The following is a 19,556-nucleotide window of genomic DNA, read 5'->3' as shown; positions in this document are numbered from 1 at the left end:
TACCTAATTTGCCTCCAAAAGGGAAAGAGATCAGAGTGGGATGGTTGGTTGAGCAATGCTTTATTTGCAGCAATCCGTGGCTTTTTTTGGCACCTCAGTAAATTCCACCCAAGAACAAAAAGGCAATTGCAAGATTTCTCCAAGTAAGTTACCTTCCTTGGCTGTGATCAGGGTCCATAACGTTGTTCTCAGGAAGAGCACTATCCAAATATTGTCTCTTGTTGTCAGTTTGGTGGTTTGGAGCAATGCTGAAGGACAAGTGTTAACTGCTGGCCCGGAGAGGGTAAAGATCTTACTGTGTTTCGGGGGTGGTAACGAGACTGGTGAAAACATGTCTGCAGGTGGCTGGGTGGTCAGGCTGGGCTGTTAATCTGTCCAGCTGCTGGCCTGTTTTGGATTAGATCCAAGACCAGGTAGGACACTGCTGCTTTTCTTACAGCCTCCAAACACAGCTGAGGACCTGCCAGGCAAACCTGGGCTGGTTTATGGTTTTGGGTGGAAACCACAAGTAAACCACGTCAAATCGCTGGATTCTACCCCAAACCAGGCAGAGTGCATAGGCTTCTGTTTCTTTTCGTATGGAGATGACTGGGAGAGGTGGGAGAGTGAGGAAAACTGCATGGATCCAGTGTTGATGTAAGGCCATAGGTGATCATTCCTAAAGCCTGCAAGTGCCATTCCCTTGGCTGGACCAGACTGGTGAGGGTAGAATAATAAATAATACCTGAGCTGACATCTCCTGGGAACTTGGGTTTGAGAGGAGGGATATTTTGCCTGAAACCCTTCCAGAAAGGGACAGTTGGGAGGGGGATTAGTGTAAATGTGTGCCGTCAACATCTGTAATCTCAGCCGAGGTGATGGGGCACTTGGGTCGGGGTTTCCTGTGCTGTGGGGCCCTGGAGCATAGTGTGCATTGGAAATAAGAAACCCTAAGAAAGAAAGGGGGAGAATTGCATGCCCCAGGGGGTAGAAGTGTGTTTATTTTTCACATGTTGCATCAGAACACAGTAATTTTACCTGAGAGGGAGGACAAGCGCATGCAAAAACAGTCCATCTCGCTAGGAAAGGGGGTGGGGAAGTGTGATGCCAAATAGCTGGGATAATGTGGCTGTAGGGCTGTCTCTCCGCTCCACATCCACGCAGGGCACAAGATCAGCACCCATATGTACAGACCTTCCTTCAGGCATGTGCCAGGGCTTTGTAACAGAGCCACGCTCTCCCGTTGAGGCCAGGGCACCCCCAGTCCCCACTCTACCCCCCTTTCTCCCCTTCCCCCTTCTCCCATGTGCTTTTATTCCTTTTGCAAACAGCGTATGCCAAATCCGACTTCACAGCTGGCTCTGCTCCACGTGTTTGTTTTCTATGCCTGCGCGGCGCTCGCCAGCTCCGCTTGCGCCACGGCTCAGAGGTGGAGGCAGCAGGGGGGAGAGCAGGGGTGGTAGGGAGGGAAACAGGAGCAGGCTGCTGCTTGCCAAGCCCTTATTTGTTTAAAGCTTAAGCCTGTTTGAGAGAGCCTTTTTGGAGTGAGGGGTAAGTGGCAGGGGTGGGATGCGGGGGAATGGAGAAAGTAAACTGTGCGTCAAGGAAAGCAAACTTTACAGCTGGAATTGCTGCTGATGCCTGTTGTGGGAAAGGCCCGGGGAGATGCCTTCGGCTCTGTGCTCCTGCTTTTAGCATAGGTACGAGTGTGGATGGGCAAGGGTGAAAAGTGGGGAGCCAGCGGCAAGTCTGTGCCGTGCCCAGTTGTCACGGGCGCTGCTGCTTGGCCAGCACTGGCCATGGCACTTGCCAGTGTGTCCTAATGGCTGGCTGAGGCGTGGGCAGGTGAGTCTCCCTTCCCAGGCCCTGAGGCATCAGTGTTTTGCCACTTTTTTGTTATGGAACATCATCTTGTTGACAGGCAGAAACTGTATGCTGGCCCTGCCCATCTGTCTGTACAGCGCAACGTGAGGTCTTGCTCCATCTCCTGCCATGTTTGGCTCGCAGTCCTCAACAGGACCATTATTTTTGGAGAGGTATATTTATTGTTGGGGTGATAAATGAGGCAAATCACATGCAGACAGAATCTTTAAAAAAGCCCAAACGATGCTACCCTCTCCTGTTCATCTCTGGGACGGGGGAAATCTGTCACCCATCCCAAGACCTCATGGTGAGTGCCTCCCCCATCATTTTTCACCTCTGGGAGGGCCCTGGGTGGTTTTGGAGCAGCGTGGCATCTGCTGGTCATGGCTCAAATGAGGGCTGTGGCTCAGCCCATCTAGGTTCTGGCACTCAGTGCCGAGTCCCCACACCCCACCTGGGTGTTTGGCACCAGACAGAGCATTTTCTGTGGGCAGTCATTTCTGTCCCTTTGTTTTGCTAGCCTTGAGCTTCCTCCTATGTTTTTTTGAGTAGTGACATGTCTTCCAGGGGAAATTTGTCCCATCTGAGAGTTCTAGAGGCTTTTGACCCGCTCCCATAAACAAAATTATTATTGTTAGTGAAAAGCAGTTAAGTGACAGCTACGGAGAGTAAAAATTCCCATTTATTCCCAAATTTATAAAAGAAAAACAACCCCAATTTTTAAACACCATCTTCAAAGGACGAGAAAAATGGGCTTGTGCTCTTTTGCATCCCAGCAACAAGTCATTGCTGAAAGGAGTGCAAACTAGAAGGCAGTTTCTCTTTATGGTGGTGATGGGGATGTCTCTAAAGCCAGCCATCTGGGGATTAAACTTTGTATTGACGTTACTGGCAAGTACTTTGTCCTGTCTCTTTTGTGTGCTCTTCTGGATTTTGATGTCAACGGTGTTAAACTAGCCTTGCACTTGTTAATGCGGTTTCTGGGCCTGCTCCCATTGAAGTCATGGCAAAGATCAGGCTGATTTTGGTGGCAGCAGAATCAAGTCCTCTGTTATGATCCAGAGGATGCATTGTTTTAGCAGGTATTTCTGCTGTGCCACTGGCTTGTATTTAAGATGAACTTGGTCAGTGTTTTACTACAGCTGTTGTAATCACCCCTGCTCTTCAAATACATGCTGGAAGTAAGTTCAAAAGCTGGGAAAGCTATCCAAGTCTTTGCTCTGCTCCAACAGGAAAATTTCCCCATGGTGGCTTCCTCCAAGGAAGGCTTAACAGTGTCACTGGCAGTTTCTGTGGACTTTTCTGGTTTGTAGGGGAGAGATTGTTGCTGTATTTGTTTCATTCTATTTTGTTTCTAGTTGGACAAGATTTTTCTATTGTTCTAGACAAAGATTATTTTGATTTTTTTTTTTAATTTGGTACTTAAAGGTAGGCTTATGCTTAAGGATATGAAGACATGGGCTGCTCTCAAAAAGCATCCATAGCTGCTGTCTGTCTTGTGGCCTACTCTGTGAACAAGAGCTTCCAAGTCTCAGTTTGGAGGTGGCCATAGCTGACAGACACACTGAAATGCTCCTTTCTCCCTGAGCACTCCTGCTGTGCTTCATGCAGATGCTGACTGGTGTGTCTGGTATACCACTCCTCTGTGCTTTGGTTTATGTTATACAGAGAGGGAAGTGTTTGAACTGGTGGTTACCAGCATGAATGGGTGCTGTGATATTTATTGTCTGTCCTGTTGCAAGCTTGACCCCGTCATGTGACAGAAACAATAAAACAGAGATGGGCCTTTTCAGGGCAGCACCATGTCGCACCTTTGCCATGATTTGTGGTCCTCCTTCTCGTTCCTGACCATTGATCCAGCTACCTGTAGGATAATTTTAGGTAGCCTAGGATTTGGGGTTTATAGTGTTGCTGCCACATCAGTGGCAAAATGGTTGTTCTGGTCAACATGTTGGTGGTTGGGGAGTGAGTCTGGGTGTGTGTGCTCCCCAAAAGCTGCTGGGGGAAGTGACAGAGTAGAGCTGAGCAAAAACACCTTTGGAGGAGAGCATCCTGCTTTCCCAATGGAAAAATGCTGTTTCCCTGGGACCAGAGCACACTGTGGAAGTGCACCTGTCAATTAAGCTTTTGTCTTAGAGCAGCATGGAGTTTCTGGTGAGAGCAAGAGTGGTTTTCCTGCTATTGTAAGTAAGCCATGTTTAAGCAAAGTGGAAGAGTGGCAGCTGGGAGAGAGATTTGCTTGAGAGGTGATAGTCCCAGGTGACAGCCCATGCTTGGAGGAAGGCAAGGCAAGGACTTGAGCCTGGATGCACAGGTGGCAGGTGAGCTGTGGCGTTGGCTGCTCCTTACCTGACCAAGCTCTGAAGCAATGGGGACAAATGCAATATAAGGAAATTGGCGAAAATCCCAGCTCCCCCATTTCTTCGTCTTTCTTGACCCTCTCATCTCAATTTAATTTTCCTGCCTTTTCCTTTCTGCCACCTTTATTCCCCATTTACCTTTAGTATCTTGGAGGGCTTTTGCCCAGCATCACTTTCCCTGCATCTGCTGGGGCTGCCTTCTCTCTGACCTCTCCCTGACCCAGGAGGCAATTAGAGCCTCAACATCAGACTTCAAGGTTTGGGGTTTTTTTGTTTGAAAAGGACGAGAAAGGAAAAACAAAAGCAGTGCCCTGAGTAATGTAAACTAGCCACAGACACATCTGTGCCTGTTCGATGACAGCTCCTGATGGGAACTGCCTGTCCCTTCGAGCGCTCTCCTCCACTGCAGTTGTTGACAGGGAGGGGAACAACCTGACGCCCAGCTCCTGTTGATGTGGGATTTGGCATAGTGGAGCCCAGACCAGAGCCAGCTGCGTGGCCTCGTGCACTCCACCCATCCTGCGTGTCCCACAGCATCAGGCCCCAGCAGAGCCATCCCTTGGGCTTTCCTTGTCCAGGTGCACACTCTTCCTCATTCCTAGCTCTTTGTTAGGTGCTTTGCCTCTCGGCCCAAACAGGGAAAGGTTGTATATAGATAAATTTTGTTACTGCTTGTATCAAGCATCCTAAAGTGACCCTTCTTACCCAGTGGTGTGAAGTCTGCAGGACATGGAATGGTTTTTACTCTGTGTTTAGTACAGCATCTGCCTGCAGCTCTGGCTGAATTGACACTGATCTCTGGCTTTGCTTGTGATGGGAATGATAAAATGGGTATTGTTTTCATATGGCAAGAGATAGGATGCTTCAGGCAAGTAATACTGTACAGTAAATGCCTTGCTTCTAAGACTGAAGGCCTGTTTTCACATCACACTTGTGTCAGTGGGAACTCCTTTCCTGCTGTCTCCTCAAAGTGTTTCTCACTGTGAAGATCCAACATTGTCCCATTGCAAAGCCTAAGATAAGTGAGACTTTGTTGCTGCACTGTGAGCTGAGTTTGTAGCAGGTGTGGGCAAACTGAAAACACTGCAGAGTAGGTAATTTGCCACAAGTATGTGACTACATTGATGTGGTTTTCAAGGGGATCCTGACCCTTTTTGTCTGACACCAACCTTGGCAGGAGAGTAGGTTGAGCTGCACCCCTGTGGGGTCAGGGTCTCGCAGGACCTTGATACCAGTGATTCTGCTAATTCTATGACGTTTGATGACCAAGGCCCTGAATACACAGCCTGCACCCCTTGGTAAGTGCTGCAGATGTACACCCTCTTTGGGATTCCGTAGCTCTTTAAATCAGGACCTTAGCTGGGAGGCTGGAGAGCCTACAGGTGGATCAAGGGTGAGAAGGATGGGGAGTGCAGAGAAAAAGTTGGTCTAAAACTATGGCAGCTCTCCCAGGTTGGGAGTGAAGTTGGACTGAAAGGTTTTGACCAGAGAGGCATCCTGTCCCAGCCACGGGGGCAGCCCCGGCAACTGCTGCGGGGCCGCTTTCTCCCCTCGCGTGCTTGGGAGAAGGAGACGGAGAGCAGCCAGCAGTTCTGAGCTTGTTGCAGCAACAACATCTGTTTCCTAGGTGCACTTTGTTTCTGAAGAGGCTGTGCAGCACGCTCCATCTGCGCCCTTCTCTTTTTTTTTTTCTTTTTTTTTTTTTTTGCTTGTGCCGTGTTCGGCAGACAAGGATGGAGGCTCTTAGGAGAGGCAAGCGCTTCCCGGGAGGACCCTGCGCCAGCCTCTGTGCCAGTGCTGGCTGCCGGGCTCTTTGCACCCGAAGCAGTATTGTCAGCATCTTGACAGCTGGCCGGCTGCATGCTTATTAGTTACTACTTTCCTCTTGCCCTCCACTTCTCCTTCGCCTCCCTAACCACCTCCACCCTCTCCCTTCCCCCTTCCCGCTCCTGCCCCATCGGCTGGCCAGCCCTTTGGGGAGCCCCCAGCCTCTCCAGATTAGAGCTCTCCAGGGACTTGGTCGTTTTGAAAGGAAGAAAGAAAAAAAAAAAGGAAAAAAAAAAACAAAAGGGAGGGGGAGAAGGAGGGGAGGAAAAAAATTTATTAAAAAAAAAAAAGAGAGAGAGAGAGAAAAGAAAGAGGGGGAACAGAAGAATGAAAACAGACCCAAGGGGCAATAGTCCCTCGAGCCATTTCACTGCATTACAATGAATATGGACTCTATTAAGCTCCGTTCTGCCTGTTAGTGTTTCCCAGGGCAACACAGCTCCCATATGGCAAGCATGCAGCAGATTAGGGTAGGCCTCCGGGCTTCATTGAGGGCCTGAGGCTTGACTGGCAGTTGAACCCCATCCTTCCCCCCCCCTCCTCACACTTGACACTGCCTGTGTTTATCTAAAGCAAAAAGGGCTGGGGTGGGAGAAGGGGGCATTTGGGGGGTTATTGTCCCGGGCAATGGGAGAGGGCAGGGAGAAGGATGGGGGGGTGATGAGGGAGGGAGGTGGGATGGAGGAGAAAGGGAGTGGGGGGGGCGCAGCCCCTCATACATATTCAGGAGGGGTCTTGAATGGGCAGAGGAGAAATAAAGCAGATGGAATTCATGTTAAAGAACAGCCACAATCGCCCTCCAAAAACAAGGAGAGAAAAGCGGGCAGCCTTAAAGGAGCGTAGGGAGCAGCGTTTATCCAATTAGCAGGGTTGTCAAATTGAATTTACTCAGAATGGAGGGGGAAGCTGGGGGGGAGAAGGAGGGAAATTAAGTGTCTAGGGCATGGGGGAGCATGATATTGAAGAAAGGACGTGGGTTTTCTTTCTTTCTTATGCTTTAGCCCTGTCTTTTCAAGAACTGGAGCTGTTTTCAGGGCACGCCAAGGGGCAGCAAAAGCCAGCATGCATACTCAGTTTTAGCAGAGGGCTACTCTCCTGGTAGCTGTGGAAAAAGGGAGGCATATCCTGCGGGGCAGGGCCATCCCTGGCCTGCCTGTATGAGGGCTGTCCCAGGCTGGTGGGTCAGCCTGGGACCACCATGCTGCAGGCAGCGCCCAAGGCAAACCCCATTCGTTGCGGTGCCACCACCGTGATGACACTGGGGAGCCTGTAGCCCATATGAGGGTGGTATTTCGTCCTTCAAGCAGCCTCACACTTGTTGGCTGACAAAATGCCAGTGTGAAGGGGTTCAGTGGGGCTCAGTGAAGTCAGCCTGATCAATGCCAGCTGGAAAGTGGCACTCAGTTCAGAGGAACCATCGGATGGAGAGGTGCCAGAAACTGCAGGCATTGGATCTTCAAGGGATACGAGCAAAACTCAGGCAACGAGAAGGCTTTGCATCCTGTTGCTAATTTGAAGCCAGCATGCCCAGTCCTCTCCCTGGTGACACTGCAGGCTGTTGCAGAAAGGAACTGTTCAGAAAAGTAGCTTTATCTTCAGGAAGACAAAAAAATCACAAAGATTGTTGCATGTTTGGTTTAATTTGGTTTGTTGCTGGTTTGGTTTGCATGAGCAGTTCTGTTCAAAGAAAAAGAGTTGTTCCACCTGAAAGTTTTGTTTATTTTTTAGAGAGATGTCTATAGCTGCTGAATTCCTCAGGACTTGCTTGAATTAAAACTGTAGCTCTGCTTTAGGGTCACTCAGTGCTCAAGTGGGATTTGCAGTTCACAGGCAAACTCCCTGATTTGCATGGTGGTTGTGCCACGCCGGGTTTTACTCCGGATATTTTCCTTCACCTGACTGTAAGCATGAATTTGTCCCAGGCTTTCTCTGTTGTTGCTTCTTGATAGACTCTGAGCTCACAAGCAGCCAGTAAGAGAATCTTTTTTTGCCTAATCACTTTAAAAGAGAGAGGAAGGGAACTCCTCATACAGTTAGTCAAGGGCTATGTTAAAAGAGCTAATACACTCTCAGTGCTAGAGGGAAAAAATAGGCAAGCTTTTATCCCTGTTTGCACATACACTGTGCTACCTCCTTGACTTCAAATGTGGTGGTGTAACATTGGATTCTACCTCTCTGCCCACTCCTGATACCAACCTCTTCCTATTGGGAATCCTGCCTCTCCCTATTGCATCTGCACCCTCATTCCCGTCAGGTGCCCATGCTGTTACATTGAAGCAGGAGCGTCTCTCCTGCTGCCAACCTGTCCTTTTCCAAACCCTTTCAGAGAGAATGAGTATAACTTAACAATGTGAAATGAATACTTTGAAATGGGAATAGGGGGTGGGTAGAAGTTAATTTTGTCCTGCGGGATGCTACTGTTTGATGGTTTTGGGAAAAGCAGTCGGGGTGCCCAGATTGCTGTCCATGCCCAGGAATCATGCAGGAACTTTGCAGATGACCTGCTCAGCTATGTCACCCGGACCATATTTTCTTAAACTAGAGGATTATACAGTTCTATACTGTCATTTTTGAGATGGGATGCAAAAGATTTGGGATCCAAGAGTAACTTGCCTGATGGGATGGAGGTACCAGTCAGAGAGCTTTTGATTTAGAGCATGGTGCCAATAACACCAAGGTTGCAGGTTTGATCCCCATGTGGGCCATTCATTAAAAGCTGGACTTGATTATCCTTGTGGGTCCCTTACAACTCAGAATATTCTGTGAATCTGATTTCTAGCCTTGCCTCTGCTTTACTGTATAACCCTGGGCCAGGTTGGCTTTCTCTTCTAGCCCTCAGATTCCCTAATTTGTAGAACAAAAGGGTACTGTGGCTCTTTTCTTTTTCACTGGTTTATACTCTATGGAAAAAAAAATCCTGTCTTGTATTAAAAACTAATGGTTACAAGTAAAGTTGGCAGACAGTACTGTGTAAGACATTGCTTTTTCTGAAGAGCTCAAGTCTTGATGTATAAAACAGAGAATTGGGAGTATCATTGTCCCTACTTGACCTGTTGGAAACAGAGACCAGCTGCAGTGAATTCTCCAGAGTCACCCAGGGTGTCCCCAGCTGGTAACGGGACCGAAGTTGCTGCAGCCTTTCCTTTAGTGCAAAGCAGCCCCTTCCCCTTCCTGCCGTTCATCCCTTGCACGAAGAGCTGCTCAAGGTCCGGCCGCCTGACACGACCCCAAACCACCCTCCTGTGCATCAGTGAGTTTTCCCCAGCTCCCAGTCTGCCTCTGCATTCCCCCGGTTGAGCTGAATGTGGTGCGGGGATGCTGCCCCGGAGCCGGGGTAGAGGCTGGTTCCTATTTGGGAGGCTTGTAAATCACGGGCAGTGTGGCAGTAACAAGGGCTGCTTGGCTGGCCCTTGTTAAGCAGGAGGGGGCTTGGGGCTGTGAGCAGCATTTCCTCAGTAAAACCTTCAGTTTCTAATCAGCAAACACCTCTCCTGCTGCCTGTGCTTAATTCAGATCCCTTTTTCCTTTCGAGCTTTGTCAGCCCCCGCACACGCGCGCACCTTTCTTCCCTTTTATATCTTCACCTCTGGTTTTCCTTTCTTGCTGCGCTGCCTTTGCAGTGCCCTCCATGTCCGCGGCGAAGCTGGGGCTGCTCGCAGGGGCCTCGGTGGGCTTAGGTGTGTGGCGGGAAGCCGAGCCGACAGATTTTACGCCCCCACCACCCTTCCAGAGCTGATGAAGCTCTCGTTAATTTTGTTCTCCTAATGGCCCCTCCTTTGATTTACTGGTCTGTCTGAAAGGGACTTAGAGCTCCACCGACAGGAAATTGTTATTTTAACCTGGCAGGAAGGAATTTAAAATAAATAAACAAATATTTTTTGTTTTCCCTCCCCCTTGAAGCACTTTAAATTACTTTAACTCTTTCTTTTCCTAGATGGCAATTAAGCAGGAGTTCTTGAGGCCAGTGGTGTCGGTGGCTGCGGAAGTGTCAGCAGCTACCCCTGTGAGGGGCACCTCTCAGGGTACCTGCCCTGGGGAGAGGAGACAGCAGAGCAGGACACTGTCATGCAGCAGCCTGGCAGCTCCCAGTGCAGCCCTCTGCCCGGGACCACCGCCTCTGGGAAGTCAGCTGGAGTGCTCAGGGCCTCCTCCACTCTCCACCTCTGCCGCCTGTCCCACTGCAGCCTGCTCTGGTGCCGCTTGCAGGGACACCAGGCAGATCGAAAGCTGCCTGATTAATAAAGTGTCATGCTTTGCACTATTGCAGGCTGCTTAAGGGCAGCATTTTCAAAAGAGGTCAGCTCCCATTTAGGCATCGAAATAAGTTGGTTGCCTATTCAGGAGAGCTCAGTATGTCAAGAACTGAATGCTTTTGAAAATCTGGCTTCAATTGTGGAAGCTGAGAATTTCAAAATCTGGCTCTGGATCCTAATAGTTCTTTTGGAATTGATGTTTTCATTCATTTTCCTCATTATTTTTATGCTGCCTATTTACTTTTTGTACTTCACTCAGCTGTGAAAGAAATGGCCACATGTCCCTATTTAGAGCTCGTTACTCTTGCCTGGAGGTTTGGGGAGGTACTATACACTTGTTGCAACACACCTTCTCTCCTCACTCTCTGCTCAATACTGTTCAATCTGCCCAGTGCCGTGGCCAAATTTTTGGAGCTCCCCTTTTTTCTCCCCACCTATTGCTCTTCATCTTTTTACAGACCTGGGAGCAGCCAGTTTAGTCGTTGCATCGATGTGCCTGGGTGGTCCCAGCTCACGAAGGGTCTAGTGCACATTTCTGTTCCTTTGGCTTTGCCCTTCTGGCCAGAGGCTCCGTGCGATGCAGAGCTGCAGGGAGGTCTGGTTGGGAACATCTTTGCCTACCCCCTCCCTCAGCATGGGCTCCAAGGAGCAACTCTTTTTCCGTCCAACATTTTTCCATCCTGGTGCCAAACCCATCCAGATAGGGGGAATGAGTCAGCTTTGCTCTGTAGACTTCCAGCACTGAGGAACAAGAGGTTAAGTTCTACCCCAAAATGTTTCTTCTACGTTGGTGTAAGGCTTTCTATCAGCAGTAGACATTAGAGTATGAGGTGTTTTTAAACCTAAACTAGCTCAAAGTCTTTTCCAGATGAGTGTAAATAGTGTGACATTAACTTGTGCATCAGCAGTGGTGTCAACAGTGCGTGCTCTGGTACAGACAGACCTAGGGCACTTTTACAGCCATTGTCAGGGGTGACTTGCTGACATGGTTCTAGTATAATGAAGAGTGGTGGCTGTCTTACATGAAGAAATGAACTTGAGTAACTCAGATGGTCTCCAAGTCAATCACTACAGTATCTTGTACAACAATGTGTGCTGATTGGTGGGGGAAATTGTCGAGACTCTCTTCGTAGGTGAGGAAAGTGAATACCAAGAAGGATGAGTGTGCGGAAGGGAAGTTCCTATCCTGTTGCTTTGGCACTGGAGATTGCCCACAGAGGTTTTTCCCATGTATAGGGGCTGTGGTCTGCAGGAGGTAAAGAGTGAGCCTACCTGATCTGTAGGTGCCTTCAGAATATGCCCAATGTCTGAGCTCTGTCCATGCTCCTAGATGCCTGGAAGCCACATGAGGCCATGCCAAGCTTGACCTAATTTACCCTGCCTCTCAGCAGGGCTTGTCATCTTGGCCTCATAGCCACACTAACCATGACCGTGTGACTCCCAGGAAAGAGCTACCTTGCATGGAGCCCCCTGGGCCAGCCAGCCAACTGAGCTCACACTGGCCAGCAAAGTGCCACGTAAAGATGCCCTTTGTGGCATTTGCAAAGCTCTAGGGGCAGGTCACTTTACTTAGTGTTGCTTCCTTTTGAAATCACCAGCTCAGAGGAGACTTTTCTTTTTCTTCTGTCTTCTCAACTTTATATGAATGTGTCCTCCATGATTTCTCCCCCAAGCAGTGCTCTGGGGCATGGTGGGGAGAAAGGGGACAGCTTGTGAGGCTGCCAGAGGGACAGCCCAGTTTGCAGGGATTCATTCCTATGCCTGCAAGCCAGCTAGCTGGATTCTTGCTATCACAACATGGACCTCAGCATGGCTGGCTATGGACGTTGCCCCATACTGCACTCTTGCACCTTTGCTGTCACCAGAGGCCAAGCAAAGTCATTTGAGAGTAGCTCACCTTTCCCAAATGCTGTAGTTCCTTGCTAGGAGTAATCAGCCTGGCCTTGAACAACTCGCCAAGCATCTTGGGAGGAGTCTGGGTCAGTCCTTACTTCAGGAGCTAGGAGGTTTAATTTGGGAGGTTATGCTGGAAGGGACTTGTCCCCTCTTTTTAATGAGATGGTTGTGGAAAGGGCACATGCAAACAGTTGATGGCTCAAGCAGCCGTAAAAGTAGGAAATGCTGTTCTTCAGAGTCCAAGTGTTCTTGAGGATGGTGATTGCAGCTAATGAGCTCATTGTGTATCTGCAAGGGGAGCAGGCAATATAACTGCTGCTTGGACTGGCTGCCGTGGATGCTTTGGTCTTGGGCTTCTCTTCTGTAGATATGCCATAGGAGCAATGCCTTTGAGACTTGCAGGTCACCTTAGTGCTGCAACTGGAGGGAGCTCAAAATCCTGTAGCTGTGTTACGATGTCCGTAGAGGGAAGTCTCTTCTTGACTTCAGTCCATTGCCTTTGGTTAAAGCTGAATTCAGCCTGACATCTGAGGTGTCTCTTGGGGCAGCCACTGAGGTCTTTAATCCCCCTGACCTGGCTCATCTGCCTTAGCGTCAGTTTATGAGTCTGCCCAAAGCAGCTGCTGCGGTGTGCAGCTCTTCACAGCAACCTGGGTTGTGACAAGTGGCCTTGCACTTCTAGCTTTTTGGAGATAGTTGATGCTCTCAGATATGAAGCTGATGGTTTGTTCAAATAGGGTAGTTCTACTCAAAATAGGCAGTGTATTTCAGGCAGAACAGTTAATCTGAAATCTTTTCGTAGATTGAGTCTCTTTGTTTAGAATAAAGATGTATTTTGCCAAATGAGTGTGATCTGCCCCCAGCTTACTGCATTGAATTTAAACAAATTTAGAACCGGGCATTTCTTTATCCTGAAAAAAAGGTGTCCACTTCAGAATAATCCCTTTCAAAGATCCCCTGAAACACTTTTGTATCTCCTAAAATCTCCTGGATTGAAACATAGGTACGCCCGGTAGCTACATGGCCAGTGCCTTGGGAAGAGAATGTAAAACTGCAGGATTACCTCTGTTTTCTTGTGGCTTGTGACTTGTGCTACTCATTTGCTTTTGTGTTCAAGATAGAATATATTCCAGACACAACCAAGATAGAATATATTCCAGACACAGCCAAGAAGTGACAGCGACACTCAGTGAATATCTTCAGTGACACTTTGTTAGATTGTGTTTTGCCCCTGAAAATTGCCTGGTGCGCATTGCTCTTATTGACTGGGCCAGGTCTGAAATGGGGAAGGGGAGTGTGTGTCTGTGTACACACATGTACCAAGGGCTGACGGTGGGATCTCTTGGGAGACTCACAACCATGCCTGGGGGAGAGGCTGGAGAAGAGAAGTGCTTGCATTAGTGTCTGTAGCCTCCTCAGGTCACTGGCTCAGTGAATCTGTGGCAGTTTAGAGATGTTGGTAGAGAAGCCAGGCAGGGCTGGAAAGCAGAGGGAATTCTGAGGATCTCATCCATGATATCTCTTTTCATCCACAGGAATCTGCTGCCACACATCCACTGCACCCCTTGAGGCAGCTTATGGGACCCTTCCCTGGGCACCCCAGGTCGCACTGCATGGGATGGCAATGACACGTGGAAAGAAGAGGCCCATGTCCCCCATCCCTTGCCTTATGCTTGCTGCTGCTACCTGTTTTGCCAGACTGAGTGAGTTCCTGTTCTCACCCATTTGTTCCTTTCATTTTGCCTTGCTGCTGTTTAGTGTAGCCATGCCTCAAGCAGAAAGTGGTTTCCTCTCTCCACGACTTCCTCGGTAGCCTTGGCCAAAGATCAAACACTCCTATAGAGGAGAAGGAGATACATTTGGAGTGGGACATTTCTATCTGGCAGTGCCAAGAAGAAATGGGGCTGGTATGCATCTTCAGGCACTAAGAGTGGGGGTGTGGGGAGCTAAGGGGAAGGTGCAGCACAAGCAGAAGTGATGGGGAATGCAAAATGTACAGTGCTGCAGCTTTTTCCTCTGTCCTTTCTTTTGCTGAGTCTCACAGAGCTTTCTTATTCCCATTTTTTCCCTCTGTGTAGGTGAATCTCTGCAAGTCACAGTGCAGCCTGCTTCCATTGTCCAAAAACTTGGGGGCCCAGTCAGCCTGGGGTGTGTGGTGGACCCCCCCAGAGTGAACCTCACATGGAGACTGAATGGGAAGGAGCTGGCTGGATCAGACGAGGTGCTGGGTATCCATGTGGAGCGAGGGAAACTCGTCATCACAGCTCTCAACAACCACACTGTGGGGCGGTACCAGTGCATTGCTCGTGTGCCCGAGGGAGTCATTGCCAGTGTCCCTGCAGTGGTCACATTAGCCAGTGAGTAGCTTTAGTCCTCTGCCATCTCCTGCTTTGCTTGGGCCTCATGCCTCTTGGGAGGCTCATCCATACTCACCTGTTCATGCTGGCATCAAGAGAGGGCTCCTTTGGCTTAGGCTATTTTGTAGCATTTTTGATCATGGACTGGCTGTCATGTTGTGACCCAGCCTTGACCCAAGAAGTTCTCCTCCTGCGGAGTAGGCTGCAGACCTGTCCTGCAGTGACAAGTTTTTACAAGAGCAGGAAATACCTGAGATATGGTGTTTGTGTGTGTGTGCTTGGTTTCCCGAATGTCATGCTGCCTCCTCTGGTTGCTGACTTCTTGGTTGAGTTTACAAATGGTACCTGCTGGTGCTGATGGCCAAACTGCTGCCTGGGCTGCTGTGGGACTGATGCCAGCACGGGGAGAGCATGTGCTAAGTTTTACTGCCTTCCTGAGACACAGCTCTGAGTGAGGGACTCCGCTTCTATCCCTGAGCTTACACGTTCCTCACTGCTGCCCTCTGTCACTGGTGACAGACCAAGACCTGTGCGTGGGAGGGGTTGTCTTAGAGTGGGCAACTTTTCTTACAAGCACCTGGTTTTGGCCAGATGTTATGCTCAAATGTGAGAAAGTGCTATATTTGGAGGCATCTGAGAAAGAGCAGTGGAGAGCCCGACCTTCTCAGAAACCCACACAGTTTTTGGTATGTGCAGAGGAGACTGCTATCCCCTGGCAGTGACAGCCCCTGAGTGTAGAAAGGGCTTCATCTTCTGGACAAGGGGGAGTTTGGGGCTGTCTTAGGAAAATGAAGAAGTGAAGATGTTTGTGCAAAGTGGGAGCTGGCTTTGCTTTAAAGCCAAGAGCTATTGGCTTGTCACTGGTACATTAATCAGGAGTGAAATGTTTAGGCCAGGCTGGGTGGGAGGAGGAGGCCAGGGAAAGCGAGGAGGGAGTTGCTGAACTCTGAGGCGGGGTGGGAGGGGGTTGTCACGGGGCCGAATCTGTCAGGGGATTTGGCCTGAGCCCCATGCTGAGATTAAGTTTCGTAGAACACATTCCAGAGCAGAAAGGGGGCTGTGTGTGCTGGTGGCCTGATAGAGGGAAGGAGAGGAGGGGAGAGGTGGATGGGATTACCAAGGGCATGGTTTCCATTTAGGAGAGCAGGGTGTGCACAGCTCCTCAGCCTGATCAGTTCCTTTCTTTTTTTACCCTCACCCCAACCCACCACCACTAGCTCTGTCTCATGAGGCAAAGTATGTCTGATCTGTCTGCTTTGGTCTAGCATCAGTGGTGGATAGGAGACAGGTCCTAGAGCACCAGAAGGTCCCACCTTGTCCTTCAGGAACAAATCAAAGCCACAACTGAGTAGTCCATCATCACTCTCCAGGAGCCAAATCACCTTTAGCTACTGGATTGCAACTGGGGGTGTGGGTACAAAAGAGGAGGACTTGGCCATTGCTTTGGTTCCTGCCATGGCAAAGGTGCTACCGCTGAGGGGAGGTCAGGAGCACCATTCAGTGAAGCTCATAAAACTGGAGGCAGAGGTTGGATGATCATGCAACTAATTCATGGTAGAGCACCCCTGTGCTGTGCTACATTGGTCCCTTTTCCTCAAGGAGAGCTGGGCATGGCAGAGGCCATATCCCATGCACCCAAACAGCCTTGGGCAATAGAGAGCCCCCACGTGGGTAGACTTGGCAGTCAAAGAGTGAAGAGAGAGAGTGGGCATCCCAGGAAAGCCATGGGACTGAAGGTGTAGGAGGGAAACCTTCTGGAGGGATTCAAGTAACCAGTTTCATATTCATAAGCTGGAGGTTGCTTGCAACAGTGGCTTTGCAGTAGTCTGAAATAACAGGCAGCATGGATTGGTGGTGGGACTGAGTTGGAAAGCTACGGTAGCAGATGTGTCACAGGCTCTCACTCCTGCTCCAGACCTCCTCTACAGGACCTTGTCTGGAGCTGATTCAGTGCCAACCATGGTCCTGGGAGTGAGAGGGAAGGCCCTGGCAGGTCAGCATTGCAGTTGATACTTCTCTTCTAGATCACCTTCTGGACTGCAAGAAAACCCTCTGAAAGTCTTAGCTCCATCCAAAAATTATTTTGGGGTGGCAGGGGGAGAGCGAAAGTGGAATGTGAATGAAAGCTTTGGCGTTGGGGTGGGAGGGTGAGAATGGAAATATTTTCAAGGTTTAGGTTTATTTTGGAAGACGACCTAGAGTCGTTGGAAAAAGTGACTTGCTAGGTTTGAAGGGGTGTAGACAACTTCATCTGGCCAACTTCTAGGCTGTTTCCACTCCTTTCTCTTCACCTCCTTTGGAAGAAGCACTCTCGAGTGCCCCAGGCTGTGTGTGCCCAGTCCCTTGGGGTCTCCCTGTGCTTTGCTTACAGTCAGCAAGCAGATAACCATCGCTGCAGTGCTGGCAGCCACAGCCTAGCCTCGGGGCTGATACCTCCTTCTCCCATCTGTGGCACAGTGAGGCCACATTCATCTCTGTTCTCCCTGGCTCAGAGAGCTGGTTGAAACTAACATTTAATTCCTCCAGCAGAGATAAAATAGCTATTGTATAGCTGAGGGACGGAGGGAGGAGAGATTTGCAGAAAGGGCAAGATTTCGTAAAGTAACAAAAAAGACAAGCACTTCGGGCATTACTTGGATGCTTTTGGGTCCAGTTAGAGCTGACCTGGTGCTCCACACTCAAACTTGGCAGCCTGTGGCATATTGGTGCAGATACACACCTGCTGATCACTGCTGGCCTAACTGTGGTGGGCTGCAGGCTGAGACAGCTTGAATAGATGAGACAGGGATATTCTTGGTTTTCCAAGCCAGGCCTTAAGCCTTTGTATGGCTGACAGCTGCAAGGAAGAGAAAGATACTTTCTGTGCCTGATTCTAGGTAGCAAAGAAACCCTGCCCCAGCACCTCTCCTGGGTAGAGGTGCTGTATGTAAAAGGTATGGCTGCAGTGGGCTCTGGTGAGGCCAGATAAATCCACCAGGGACACAAACATGCTGCTGTGGGGCTGGTTCTGCAAGAGCAAAAGGCTTGGACGGCATCAAGAGCTCTCGGTGGAGCTCACAGAGCAACTGAAGTGCAGGGCTGGAGAAAAGCTAGTGAGCAGAGGTGGCGAGAGCTGTGTAACTCCCAGCATTCAGCTGCACACATGGAAAATCAGTGCAGCAAACACAACAGCAAGCCTGACCTGGATAGATGTGATATTTAAAAACAAAACAAGAAAATAGATGAAGGGTGCAGCAAAGAAATTCCACCCACTCTGATGTATCTCCTGTGGCCAGGGACATGGGAGTGCAGGGCACCTGTATCCCAGGGATGCTGTGGGACAAGGGAGGTTCGTTGCCCTGTGGCCCTCCATTGCTGCCACTGGCAAGGTCAGTCCTCAGCTTTTTGGCAGCACATGCGGGAAGCTGGGCCTCAGTGCATGGAGCTCATGGGCAATGACCCTGCACCAGGTCGGGTTGGGCATCCCCCAGGAATTTGCAGCTGCTTTCTGAAGACAGCCCCATTCATTTTCCTCTGCTTGGGCCTCTCCTCTGATACTCCCCAGAGGCGATAGCAAGAGGGAGGGAGGGAAGGGGGTGGCTGCCTGTTGGAAAGGCATTTGCTGAGCAGGCACGGGGGCTCTGGCCCCGGGGGCAGAGGTGGTGTGAGGAGGGGAGAGAAGGAAAACACAGGTGGTGTTTCATGAGCCAGCAGAACTGTGACATGAGGACTGTGAGGTGGGCCCAGGGTGGGGTAGTGGGGCTGAGGCAGTGGGGGGGATGTGCTTGGGAGGGTGTGAGTAGGCAGGAGTCTGGGGGGCTGTGTCTGTCCCAGCAGGGCGGGAGGAATCTGGTGGTGACAGCACCAGTGCCCAGGCTCCTGTGGTGCTGGCTGCATGAGAGCGAGAGCCAGGCTTCTCTGACAGGCAAAGGGATTAATGGAAGGTGCCTGCCCCCATTCTGGGGGACCCCATCCCTGCCCATTCCCCTTTTTGGGGTCCCTCCCTTCCCTCTTTCTCCCTTCCCTACAGCAGGGAGGACTTTTACCTTGAGGACCGTCATTTTATTTACTACTGCTTCTTCTCTGAAGTTATTTATGATCTCCCATTCATTTAATCTGGTCTGTCTCGCCTGCCTCGTTGCTTGGCCCCCAGCCCTGGGATTCAGATGGTTTCCCTCCCTGATGACAGCAGCACAGCCAGCTGCAGGGCTGACCCTCCCTGTGCCCCGTCTCACCCCATCACACCTCGGAGCCGAGTGCAGATGAGCACAAGCAGTGGCCTTTGGTTGCACGCCCTCCCAAACAAAAAAAGAGGAAAAAATGAAAAAAATAAGCCCTGTTATCCCAGCACGGCTGGGATTAGTAGTGCTCTGTCTGTCCGCAGCACCTCCCGGATGGTGGCTGATGGATGAGGACTTGCTGCTTCACTGTGGTCAGGCATGTCTTTTAAGGACAAGGACATGGGCTGGCATGCTGGGTGCTGCCATATGAGAAGGAAAACCCAACCAGTGAGAGGGGATGTGGTTTCTCCCAGCTGCAGTGGATGTTGGGCTGGGGGTACAAATTGCATGTTAGACGTGGGGCATGGCTGCTGCCGGCTGGGCAGCCAAAGGGGCGAGCGCTGCTTCCCCCTAGTGCTCACCCTCTCCTCTACCCCCCTGCCCTGCACTGCCTGCTGGGGAGAGCAAATCAGGAGCAGCTTGTTTGAAGCCCCCAGAACAAAGCTGGCTGTCCCAGCCTGGCATGGCACCCTCTGTTTTGCTGTGCCAGATGCAACAGGACGTGTGAGGGGGAGCTCATCACAGGCACAGAAGGGGACAGAGGTGCCCCTGACCACCCCTCACCAGCTGTGGCTGACCCACTGGCATTAATAGATGGCTGTATGTGCCCATACCAGCAGGGAGCAAGGGTGGTTGAGGCCGCCCATGGCCAAAATCCACTGGCAAACAAACCAGTTTTGTTCTCTGTGGGGGAGCAGGAATTTAGGAGAGTAGTTTGGCAGGAAGCTCGTACACTTGCGTATTGGAAAGCAGATTGTCCTG

At 50.2% G+C, this 19,556-nt stretch overlaps 1 protein-coding gene across 1 annotated transcript in view; it reads left to right on the top strand.

The window, feature by feature from the left end:
- BOC (BOC cell adhesion associated, oncogene regulated) overlaps window positions 1-19,556 on the top strand; it is a 96,238-nt gene that overhangs the window by 58,570 nt on the left and 18,112 nt on the right. Inside the window, exons 3-4 of the mRNA XM_027727646.2 lie at window positions 13,714-13,881; window positions 14,257-14,535. Coding sequence (XP_027583447.1) covers window positions 13,797-13,881; window positions 14,257-14,535 — 364 coding nt within the window. The 5' untranslated portion in view covers window positions 13,714-13,796. The remainder of the gene's footprint in view (window positions 1-13,713; window positions 13,882-14,256; window positions 14,536-19,556) is intronic.

The sequence above is a fragment of the Pipra filicauda genome, unplaced genomic scaffold, assembly GCF_003945595.2.
Source record: "Pipra filicauda isolate LSUMZ 115617 unplaced genomic scaffold, ASM394559v2 scaffold64_size3178608_pilon, whole genome shotgun sequence".
Classification (NCBI taxonomy): Eukaryota; Metazoa; Chordata; class Aves; order Passeriformes; family Pipridae; genus Pipra; species Pipra filicauda.
This window is presented reverse-complemented; position numbering and strand designations above follow the sequence as displayed.